Raw genomic sequence first — 13,020 nt, 5'->3', positions numbered from 1 at the left:
TTCACGTCTGGTCAGACAGGACGGGGTCAAGTTATCTACAGAGCTCGGAGCAAGCAAGTGGCTGGGCGCCTCACACAGCCATCTCCCGAGACTGGAGGTGCAACTCTGTTAACAGGCACTGTCCTTGCGTAGTGCCCTTCACGTCGCATGTGACCGGCCTGGAGCTGGGAACTATGGAGGGCTGGGAAGCGCTTGAAACTTATGCTCTCTGTTTACGCTGGACCGGACACGTGCAGCACTTTCCTTGGAAGAAGGCATGAAGCTGGGATCTAGGAAGGGCTGGAGCAGATATTGCATCGCCATACTCTACACTGCCCGTGTGCGAGCTCTTCAGGTCTGGTGAGACTGGCTGAGTTCATCTACAAAGCTGGGAAAGCAAGCAAGTGGTTGGGCGCCTCCCACAGCCCTCTCCCAAGACTGGGAGAGAACAGGACAAGTGGCTGTTGGCCCAGCACCGAAGTTTGTTAAAACCCTGGAGCCGCGGGAGCTATTTTGGAGGCACTGCCGGCCACGCCACTGCAGTTGTTGGAAGAGGGCAGGTGTCCATAGCTGTGCGTGGAGTGAGGCCGGAGATTTGCTGTAAAATGTTAAACACCGTTCGGATTAGAGGCTAATATACGAATATCTAATCTAGTCACTCATGAGCAGGCAATGCAGCACTTTTCACCACTCAAGCAAGACTTTATTCAGCACAGCACAGCAGCAAAAGGGGGCGGTGGTTAGTGCTGTGAGCTAAGCAGCAGGCAATAAGGTGTTAATACCCTCCCCCAAACAACCCCCCCCCATCCGACCTCCTTACAGTTTGGTACGGTCAAGGACACAAGCACCAAAGGCGCGCGGGAAGCAAGTACTGAGAAAAGACCCTGACTGCAAAAAATAGTTATTGGTAACACAAAGAGAATTTGGGTTGGGCGGCATACAACAAAGATCACACTGTACTGTAGCCAGGCCTTTATTAGTGGGATGAAAAAACTGGAGGGTCTCTCATGGCTAATGTAAGGGCGATGCCTAAAAACACGAAAGCTAAAAATCTGTGCTTAGCATACTGTGCCACCAGACTTATTTTGTTGTTTGTCATTGCACCTAGATATATGATACAACAAGTAACCTCATACCTGCAACAAATCTGGACTACTGGCTTTGTCAATGGTTGGTAGTTGCATAAGGTAATAAGCAGCAACTATGGCTTGTTGTATATAATATTGAACAAGCATTGAAAATGCAATAGGTCTCGCCTTTGAATAAGTTGAAGCCATTTGATTTGCTAATGGTATTGTATAGCAAAGTAAATGGCTTTAACTTAATCAAAGGCGCGACCTATTGCATTTTTAATGCTTGTTGAATTAGGCCTCTTGTTTATCATTAGCATCCATATAAAGTAAGAATGGGCAGGAAGGATTTGTACATGTATATATTTACCTGTGCATATGTTTTGTGTGTTTTTTGTAATAAAAAAACATATTTTTTAATATTACTCTTGGAGTTGATGTCAGAGTTACATGGAAAAAAAAGAAAAAGTGTAGAGATTTAATGCTTAGTGATAGGGATCAATTTATTTTTTCCTCCTTTAGAAATTTGTTCCTCTGCATCATTGTCTGTTTCACCATTCGATTTCTTGCCCGGATGCGGTAGGAGTATCAGGGCAAACCCCGATTCTTTATAAGAGTAGACACCGAAAGGCAAAGCATAGCAGAGCACCACCGAGAGTACAGTGGATGAAAGAAGCATAGATGAATGTGAGATATTGGAGTCTGCCTCTTGAATGCAAACGTCACAGAGAAGACAACTGCAAATTGAACTGAGCTAGCTACATGATGGGGTAATGCCTCCTCTTAATTAAAGATGTATTGGGTATGAAAGGCAGAATGCATGAGAAATGTCTGCTGTTGTATCAGGTACATCAACAAGCGGTTTAATTTATTATGCAAAAATGAACTACAACAACTGAATGCAGAAAACAGTAATTTGTAAATTTTGAAAGATGAACTCTTGTTGCAAAAAACAGCACAACTGATCGATATTAGAAATACAGTTAAAAACTTAAGTGTGCGGTCTTCCGCGTTTGCTTTTTAGAGGACAGGGGAGAGTGAGAAAATATGAGAACCATTATATTTTGGGTATTTTCTGATCGCTGCAGTGAATTTCACTCAAATGGATCAGGAGTTCCCAAAACTAATCAGATATTTTGTGTTTGATTACGAACTAATTAAGTTACAGAGGTCCACAAGGAGCACCCACCATTTAAGATGTCCCCTTGAGATTCCTCATACACCACTTGAGCAACTACCAGGGATAAGGTTTACTTACTTATGGCAGCTCCTGTGACAAAACAGGAGGTGAAGAGGATTTGGTAGTCAGATCACCTGGCTTCCTTTACAGTACACCAACATACTTCTTAGAATCCAAATCCAACCTCACACAACTAACATCTAGTAACACTTGGAGAACTGATAAGTAGACACCATGTTTAAATAAATAGATAGAAGACCGCAATCCACGAACATAGAAGCAGATGAAGTGAGATCAAGATTTAATTTATTTTTTAAAACTGGTTATTTACTGTAGCGGTCAATTTTGGCAAAGCACCGAGGAATGAGGAGCGGTCACATAACAGTGGTATTAATAAGCACACATTATAGAATATGTAAGGCTGCATACTCTGCCTACTTCCATAATGTTAGTTTAAGTTCAGTAGGTCAGGAGTGATTACTGTTTTTATAAATTATCCAAAATACAGGTCAAGGATCATATTATTAAAACAAAACAGCTGTGACTCTTCTACACTCACGCAAGAAAGGCCTAAAACCTGCAATTTGGGTACTCATTTTGTATGGAAAGTCAGTTTCGACAGTGCATAGGTTTCTTTCAACAACTTAGCTAGGGGAAAGACAGGTACTGTCACAAAAGTCCTATTGAACAATTTCAACAACTCCAGCATTACAATAATTCTGGACACTGTCCTACCTTGTCCTTTTTGTCCTGCCGAGCATAGGGGAAACAGGGAATAACAGCAGTAACGCGGCAGGCAGATGCAATCTTGCAGGCATTGATCATGATGAGGAGCTCCATCAGATTGTCATTTATTTCCCCACAGCCACTCTGTACGATGTAGACATCCTCGCCTCGGACGCTTTCCCCAATCTCCACACTGAGGGAAAGAAAAAAAGAAAAAAAAAAAACTCAATTGACATTATGTACAAAAACGTAAACAAATTTTAAACATCCAGCAACCCAAATGTAGACTTAAGAAATACACCTGGGCCTCTATACACAGGGTTTTTAAATACAAAGGAAGTCAGTGTACAACCATACTGGTATGTTGATCTATAGTCACACTTGCAGAGCCGCACGGCATGACAAACGGATGATGTAAACCCTATACACACGGTTTTTAAATACAAAGGAAATCAGTGTACAACCATACTGGTATGTTGATCTATAGTCACACTTGCCGAGCCGCACGGCATGACAAACGGATGATGTAAACCAGTAGATTAGAGCTGTTCTGGTTTCTGCAAGAAACAATAAATATAGGTCTGTGGTCTATTCTGCCAATGACAGAATTTTTTTATTTTTCACCTTTCTGCATCTCTGTTCATTTTCCCTTTTCCTTTATTTTCTCCATTTACCTCTCCCGCTGCTGCTGCCCCAGCATCCCCCCCCCCCACACACACACACACAACTGGCCCAATCCAGCTCCCCTCCCCGCTCCCCCCTCCCAGCTGTCCAGCCATCCCAGACTCCTACTTAATGGCAGCGCTGCGGGGACAGGCGAGCAAGGCCACTGACTCATTGTCAGTCAATTGATCTCCCATCCTTGCAGCTCCACCATTAAGTGAGGCCTGCCCCATCACTCTCGTGTGCTGGTGATCAAGGCCCTCCTCCAACCGCAGGTTTCCCTGCACCTCATCCCTGGTGGTCCAGTGGACCGGTCTCCTTCCTCTCGCTCTGCTCTTTCACTCGTTTTTCTACCCCCTCTCTGCTCTTTTCTGCCTTATTTCTGCTTATTTTTCCCTTATCCCTTATTTCCTCCATTTACCTCTCCCGCTGCTGCTGCCCCCGCGACCCCTCCCCCCAGGGCGACTGGCCCAATCCAGCTCCCCTCATCGCCATCCCCCAAGGATACAAGATCTCCAGGAAGGACCGCCCCAGAGGCGGAATCCCCATCATCCACAAAATCTAGCCTCCGTCTAAGCACACTCCCTGAAGAGCCCACAGAACTGATGGAACATCTTCCCTTCAAAATACTGGCCAGCCCCACTGCCACCCTCATTTACCGACCCCCTGGACCCAGGGGACTATTCGCTAACTCCATCACAGACATCTCCCCGCAGGCCATCGCATCCACCAACTACACCTTGCTGGGAGACCTCAACTTCCACCTCGACAACCAACTGGACCCCAACACCACATCCCTCCTGGACAACCTCCACTCCGCCAGATCGTGACAGAGTCCATGTACTCAGCAGGACGTACCCTCGACCCCCTCTTCACTACAGGAACTCCATCACCTTAACTCACAAGACCGAACTCCCATGGACCGACCATTGTTGCGTCCACTTCACCTTCAGAACACCCACCATCCAGACACCAGCACCTGCTCCCGCGAAGAAACTTTACCAAAATCACCGACGACCTGCTCACCTCCTCACTCAACAATTCCACCCCAACCATCGCAGAAAACGACGACCCCAACACCGCAGCCCGAACCCTGCATAGATGGATCTCGGACAGCGCCAACACCATAGCCCCCCCCTCAAGAAAGAAAAAAAACAATACCCGTGCCAAGAAAGCCAGATTGTTTACCACCGAACTTCAAGAGTCCAGACGCACTTGCTGCCGCCTCAAACGCCTGGAGGAACACCAAATCCACAGAAGCCCACAACAACTTCAGAGCCGCCACCAACGCCCACCATCAACTCACCAGAAAAATTAGGAAAAAAGCGATTGAAGACAGAATCTCCAACCACGTGCACAACAGAAAGGAACTCTTCAGAATCATCAAGGAGTTCGCCCAACCCTCCAGCGAGTCTACTGACATCCCTCCCTCGCAAGACCTCTGCGACAAACTCAGCTCCTTTTCCCACCACAAAATCAAGAGCATCTACGACAACTTCGACGAAGACAACCAACACACTGAACCCTCACCAACCACCCCGACACCTGGAAACCAGCGTTTGACAACTGGACAGCCCTCACTACCAAAGACATACTGAAGACAATGAAGTCAATCAACTCAGGGGCCTCCACTGACCCCTGCCCCCACCACATCTTCAACAGAGCCGCTGACACCACCGCACCCATGCTCCGCCACACCATCAACCACTCCATGGCGACCACCTTGTTCCCCAACGACTGTAAACACGCTGAGGTCAACCCCCTCCTAAAGAAACCCTCAGCGGACTCCATCGACCTCAAAAACTACTACTAGGGGAAGTCATCGAGAAAGCCATCAACAGCCAACTCTCCACATTCATTGAACACAGCATACTCGACACCTCCCAATCCGGCTTCAGAAAAAGAAAAAAAAAAAAAAAAACAGTATGGAAACTGCCCTCCTCCACTGCTACAGACTAGATGCGCACCCTACTGGACAAAGGAGAAACATTAGCCCTCATCCTACTCGACCTCTCAGCTGTGTTCAAGACAGTCTCTAACTGCACCCTAATACACAGACTCTACAACGCAAAAATCTAGGACAAGGCCCTCGACTGGTTTCGCTCCAGCCTTTCCAGCAGAACGCAGTGGGTCAGACTCCCCCCTTTCCTTTTGGACCCTACAACTACCACCTGCGGAGTCCCCCAGGGCTCCTACATCAGCCTGAAGCTCTTCAACATCTACATGGCTCCACTCGGCCCCATCGTCAGAACCTACGGACTCAACATTGTGTCATACGCAGACACCCAACTCATCCTTTACCTATCCAACTAGCCCAACTCAGTCAGACACAACTTTCGAGAAGGCATGGAAGCAGTCGCCAAATGGATGAAAAACACCTGCCTACAACTAAACACCAACAAAAAAGAAGTACTCATCATGGGCCCAAACCCAGACGCCTGGAGCGACACTTGGTGGCCCCTTGATCTCGGAAACCCATCAACCCCCACGGACCAAGCATGCAACCTGGGAATCATCCTGGACTCCGAGCTCAAAATGGACCGCCAGATCAACTCAGTCTCGTCTTCCTGCTTCCACACCCTCCACCTCCTTTGTTAGACCTTCAAATGGATCCCCCTCGAACACCGAAAGACCGTCACTCACGCCCTGGTCACCAGCAGACTACTACGGCAACGCACTCTACGCCGTAACAAACAAAAACGCCACCCGCAAGCTACAGTACATCCAGAACGCCGCCGCAAGACTGGTCCTCAACCGGCCAAAACACTGCCACATCTCCCAGTACCTGCGCACACTCCACTGGGTCCCCGCTGAGGCGAGAATCACCTTCAAGATACTCACCCACGCACACAGGGCCCTCTTCGGCACCGGACCGGCAAACCTGGACAGCCGATTCAAATTCCAAACACCCCAAAGGACCCTACAATCAGCCCAGCTCTACCACGCAGTGGTCCCCCGCACCAGAAAGACTAGATCGGGAGGCCGCTCCTTCTCCTTCCTCGCGGCCAAAGCATGGAACACCCTTCTGCTCCACCTCAGATAGAGAACATCACTCCCCATCTTTGCAAGAAACCTCAAAACCTGGCTCTTCGACAGACCCCCTCCTTGATGGAATGGAACCTGCACCTCCCCACCATTAGCAGCTTGAGACCCTTACTGCTGAGTAGTTACGATTTAACAACCCCCTGATTGATTGATTGATTGAACTCAAAGCATACAGAGTAACCCAACAACTTTTCCCAAGAATAGTTTGGGTTCTAGGGTGCATGCAGAGACTTAAGTCTTCGTAAAGTTACAGTTGTGGGCTCTTCTTCACTTGCATGATAGCATTTGCAAGAATCCTGCATTCCTTGCAGGACTGCACTTTAAATAGAGTGCCCTTTCCAACTCCTAAAGTATAATAATATGCATAAAAAAGTGTTGCAATACAGGGCTACATGTTAACACTTTGATTTTTTTTTTAACTGAACAAAAACGTGTGCTTCCAGGGCTGCAGCATATCTAAGTTATAACTTAAACGTGCAGATCGAGGTCCGCACTGGTTGCGGACTGCTGTGCTGGGGTGGGACTCGTTCCTCTAGCATTCCCTGACTCAGAGAGTCATCTTCCCCCGACGTTACAAGAGCACATGGAGACTCCCGCAGTGCAAGACATGCGCTGGCAAGTCATCAAAGTCCGGAGGAGGATAGGCCACCCGTCTTGGTTCAAAGACTCTGCATCTGAGCACTGACCTTTCTACATTATGGGTAAGAGAGAAGCTAATGCTACTAGCAGAAGCCAGAAGGGTAGACATGGGGTGGGCACAAATACTAATTATTTCCCGCCATGTCTGCGATTAATTTGGAATTCGAATCTGTGGAGGAGAGATTAGGAGCTACTATGAAATCCTTAACCTTACTCTCAGCTACAGAGCAGACTGTGCCCCAGGAGAATTCTGAAACTGAAAAGAGTCCCACTAAATTGATTGATGGGAGACCGGATAAACTGAATGCCAAGGCTCCTGAGAACTGTTGCGTTTTTACGGGATAGTTCGAGGTCTCTGTAGCAACAACATGGCAATTGTCAGCACAGGGGAAGAACCCCATCTCAAATTCTTTAAAATCACCCCCAAACAATAAAAAGAACAAACAGTATAATCAAGAGGGAAGAGGCCAACAAGAGTAAGAGGAAATGCCCCGTCCTAGCGGTTGGTAGGTGGAGGTCCTCCAGTCAGTAGTCAAAAAGTGAAGGGATTAGAGGCTGAGCGAGTGATAGCTAGCCCGTGGGGAGACCCTCGCATTTTGAAAGACATTCTTACTAAGTTGTTGACTACTGTGACGCTTGCACTCCAAAGTATTGATGCATCCCTGAAGGAGCAGATTATACATGTTAAGTCCACTAAAAATACCCTGTGAAGCCCCGTGGCGGAGTACCGTGTACAATAGAAAACAGTACCAGGAAACAAGTTACAATATAGACTGCAGAAAATTTGGGGCCAATAAGGGATGAGGCACGGCCAATTTCAGTTATGGCACCAGTAACTCAGCCTTTTATATCTAGGGCTTTGAAACACGGGAGCAAGTAATGTCCCTTGGCTGCATCTAACATGGTTCCCTTTGTAATATGCAACTCTGGAAATATCCAATCTCCACCTCCCACCCGAATGCAGTCAGTTTGTAATTGTCTTAAAGAATGGCCCCCCCTTTCACCCCTGTTGAACTTGAGTCACAATATCAACTAAAAAATAAGTTGGTCAATTGGTTGAATAGTTCCTTTAAGCATATAAGTAGCAATGTGTTTACAAGAGGAATAAACGGTGTCCGCAGAGAGCAATGGGTGGGTAAAGCGCTCAAAGTGGATTCTAGTGATTGCATTGTTATCAATTTTTGAGACCCTAATCTTGTGAAGTATATTTTGCAGCGTGGCAAAATTTTATGAGGGCCGGCTGGCAGAATTGGTTTGGTCCCTCCGGGTTACTTTTATATTCCCAGTGAGGTGTGTCATACTGAACACCGAGAAGGTTTATCTCTTCCAACTTAGTACGGTTTTATGTTTGGGAGGAGATTGAGTAGCTTTAAGGAATATACCCCAAGCTGCTAGTGTGGATAGGAAGGTTCTGGAGGGACCCTAAAGAGAACTGTGTTCTTAGAATACTTAGTTCGCTAAATGTTATTTTATCTTCCACACTGCGATGTATGCTCAGCGAAACTGGGTTTCACGGTTTGGTTCCTAATACTTTGCGACTGTCCCAGGTTAATTCGATAGCACACTGCGATGGATTTTGGCGGCTCCTCCTATTTAAGCCCAAATGGACCAGATAATTCTGTCTGAACACTTGAGAGGGCAGAGTACTATGGCCAAAATTAGATGGGGGGGGGGTTCTCACCTGATGTTCTAGTGCTTTTTTGTAACATTGCAGGAGATCACAACATATTTAATTACATTAGTTGGCTCAACGTTATATCGGCCTATCATACTGTATGCCTTCAGGAGACTTGGTCCTGTTCTACAAACATGTAAATATTTTTTCCAGTATTCTCACCGGTTATTATATCCCCCTCAGGGAACTACTGTGGAGGATTGTTAAACCCCCTCATAAGCACCATCCTGGCAGCAAAGATGGTTGTGTCTTGGACAAATTCACCTTTTTTCAGATTGGTCTCACTTTATCTGGGGCAGGGTTGGTAAAACGTATTAATTTTTTACCATAACAATTTTAATTCTAGTGGCACTTGAATTACAGACTCCCTGGCCCAAGATCTAGAGCTGGTTACCGCAATACTAATGGAGGATTATGTAATTGTTTGGGGGAGGGGAGAGATTGTAATCTTAGACTCTGTCCTATTAATGATGCTAATGTTTGTGGTAGCTCTGGGGATGGCCATTCCAAATTTGTTATGTGGTGGAAAGCTGTATAGGCTGCTGGGTCTGCATGATCTAATTTTTTAAGATGATTTGGTCCCAGTTCAAGTTACCCTACAGATGTCATATTAATATATTATCTAAATTATGGTCACCTATGGTGTGTAATTTTCATATCTAAAGTGTGCCTCAAGTGATCACTACCCGCTAATTCTCGTCTTAAAGCTGGAATTGAATCAAGCGCCTTCTGAGAATATAATCTGCCCCATTAACTACTCTAGAAATAGAGGGGTTCAGCAGAAATGGAAGGACATTGAAACTAATACTTTTTTGGCACACCTGGTGGGTAGTTGTACGACCAAGTTTGAGACCGGTCTAAATGAGACTTCTGAACCTGAGGCAATACTGGAGGCTTTTTCTGGGATCTGCGCACATGTCCAGGTTCAACTGGTGACACCAAACCGCCCCATTTTTCAGATTCAAACTAGATGGCTTCATAAGTTGTGTGCAAGAGCACATGGAGAGCTACTAAAGGTTTTGAAAGCTACCCCCATAAATCCATCACTTATTAGAAATTGTAGGGTGATGTATAAAGCAGCCCTCAAGCTCTGGAAAAATGGTATTGAGGAAGCTTGCCAGCAGCTGGTTAGTGCCTCTGCCAGATAAGACACTGTGCAACTTGGAAGATAGTTAATGCTCCTTACTTTTCATCTATTTCTACAGCTGGCAGTGAGGTAACTATTCCTAAACACGATTGGGTTGCTCAATTTAATAAGCTGTAGTAGGATTCTAATGAGCAAGTATCTGATGAAGGAAGCATAATGATTGAGGAGGGGACCCTATTTGGTCCAAAAGATCTTACAATTTCTTTGGCGGGGGGGGGGGGGGGGGGGGGAGTACTCTCCGCACAGAATTGATCCTAAAATCACAAAGCGCTGGGCCATGACAGAATCCCAGTTGATCTTTTTCAAGGATAATTTGGCACTGTGGGCTCCAATCCTTCTGAATGTGCATAATTGTGCGATTGAGGATGCCCCTCCAAATCGTGGTCACAGGCAACAATTGTCCCCATCTTTAACAAACATTGGCATGGCCAATAGGTCTCACCTTTGGGACGTTATAAGTGTTTAGCCACGCAACAGTTCAATCAATCGATCAAACAGTTGATGTTGTTGCACGAAAGATATTATGCTGCATAACTAAATACTTATAAGGTCCCAAAAGCGAGACCTATTGGCTATGCCAGTGCTTGTTTTTGTTTATATGCAGTTTTGTGTTTTGAGCATGCTAAATGGTGAGTATTATGTGTATGTTGTGTGTATTGCTAAAGAAAACTAGAGAATCAGTGATTTTGCGCCTGGAAATAACTCACTTTTCAAATGTTTGTTTTTTTAACTTAAATTTTCAATTCTCACAACGCAAGGCCTTCAGCTGTGCACAGCGGGGTTGGCAGCAGAACATGGCCCATCACACCATGGGTAACACTTTCAGACGGTCTTCTACAGTGCACAGCGGGGAAACTGCTGTGTGGCATAGCTTTCAGGCAGGCCTTCGTCCAATCCATTGCAGGCAGCTAACACTGGCTACTCACAACCATTGGCCAAGCACAACAATGGTTGGCCCCTGTGGGCAGCAAGTCCCTGCTGCTTAATTTCAAACACCCGCTAGGCAACACCTTTGGCAGTGGCCAATCCACACTGGTTGCCAACACAGGACGCATGTCCTTCGGTTCTGTGCAGCAAGCGTTTTCATTATATTTTTATGGGAAAGTTATTTTCTTTGTTTTTGTGAACATTTGCAATTTTCAGCACACAATAGTGACTTTATTGCTGTAAGATCACATTTTTCATAGAAATCCTTCACATCTTTTGTGGTTTTACAAAGTTGCGTTTATTCTTCTAAACATTCAAAAGCCTGTGGACTCATCTTGGATGCGCGTCGTGGGACTGGTTAGCCTGCTGGCTACCAGCAATTTCATCAAGTGTGATATTCTGCCACCTGTTATGCTGTTTTCTTTAGTAGGAGACACTGGCGGACCGGGTGGTTGTTATCTCTCAGCCCAATTTAGCCACACAAATATGATGAAATCAAAATAGGACTGGGGGCTTATCCTGTGAATATGCCTTTTTTTTTTTTTGCAGAGTTTTATATAGCGCGAACTAGACCCGAACCGAATCAGGTATCAGAGCGCTTTACATAGCACCAGTTACGTTACATGAGGACACACTTTCATTTTTAGGCATGGGGAGATTAAGTGATTTGCCCAGAATCACAGGAGGTTTTTTGGCGTCGTTACCGAGGCTCGAACCCAGATCCCCAGGTCCGAGGTCGAGCGCCTTAGCCGTTAGGCCAACTCCTCTCCCCATTGGCTCCTCTCCCATTGGCAACTCCTCTCCCCTGGATGCATTGGCCTTTGATGCCAATGCATCCAGGAATGGTGCACTTCCCCACCTAGGGACAATAATGCTGTTCAAAAAAAGACGAGAAAAGAAAAGTAGCGCTTCACTGCAAAGTCTATTAAGTGAGGCGGATGTGAATAAAACCAATCTGATTTTGAAAAATATTTTCCTAGGCAACAAATGTCCTGAGCGTGCTCAGGTAACCAGTTCAATAGTACATATATTGAAACCTCAATGCACTGACTTAACCACAAGTTATTTAAAAATATATATTTATTCAGAAATATTTCATACACCAAAAACACAGTTGAATTGTTAAAATAGGTGGCCCCAAAATAGAGCTAGGTGGCCCCTAGTTTAGTTAAAATGAATTAATATACACAAGCAAACATAAAATAAATTTTGTATGAATTGAAGCAATATACACATGCCAAGAAATCAATTTTTCAGTTAACCCAATCTGGCCACTTTGCAACCACTCTGTCTTGCTTCATTTAGTTATGTATTTATTTTTCATATTTAAAATCTTTTATTTCTCTCCATCCCGAGGCTGCACTTTGGAATAGAAAAATGTCAGAAAAAGCGCATTTCCCACAAGAGTGGGGGTTTTTTTTGGATCCATTTCACAGGGAAGCAGCTAAATGAAAGAACGAAAGAGAGGTTGTGAACCGTTTCTTCAAGTCACGGTTTTCAGTAAGTGAGGAGCAAGACAGAAAGAGGGGGGCAGGGGGTCAGCTGCCAGCACAGAAAAGAAGAGGACATTGTCCGTGTCTTCTCTGGGCAGTAAGGAAGAGACAGAGTCCTTTTCCTTTGCCACCCATCCCCGATCGTCCGCAAAAGCAACCACGCTCACACGTTACCTCCTGCCCCCCTCATAAGTATTCTCAAGCCTCATTGCGTTACAGCCTTAAGAAAAGAGGAAGAAGGAGAGGCATAGCGAGCATTGGAGAGGCGGAGCGAGGCGAGCACAAGCGCGTAACCTCAAGTCTTGGCTGCCACAAGCAAAAGCGTGTGTGTGGTATTCTAGTTTGGATGCCATGTACCTTCCCCGCTTACCTGTCTTGCTGTTCAGCCTGTGTGGATGAATGATGGAATGTTGGAATGTGTGATGTAATGATAGAATGTGGTGTATGCCTGGTGAAAGTATGACAGTCGGGAGATT

The 13,020-nt window shown here is 45.7% G+C and overlaps 1 protein-coding gene across 1 annotated transcript in view; it reads right to left on the bottom strand.

Moving 5' to 3' along the window:
* LOC144829340 (ribose-phosphate pyrophosphokinase 1) overlaps positions 1–13,020 on the bottom strand; it is a 183,895-nt gene that overhangs the window by 146,632 nt on the left and 24,243 nt on the right. Inside the window, exon 2 of the mRNA XM_078688393.1 lies at positions 2,965–3,148. Coding sequence (XP_078544519.1) covers positions 2,965–3,148 — 184 coding nt within the window. The remainder of the gene's footprint in view (positions 1–2,964; positions 3,149–13,020) is intronic.

Source organism: Lissotriton helveticus, chromosome 4_1 (assembly GCF_964261635.1).
Source record: "Lissotriton helveticus chromosome 4_1, aLisHel1.1, whole genome shotgun sequence".
NCBI lineage: Eukaryota > Metazoa > Chordata > Amphibia > Caudata > Salamandridae > Lissotriton > Lissotriton helveticus.
This window is presented reverse-complemented; position numbering and strand designations above follow the sequence as displayed.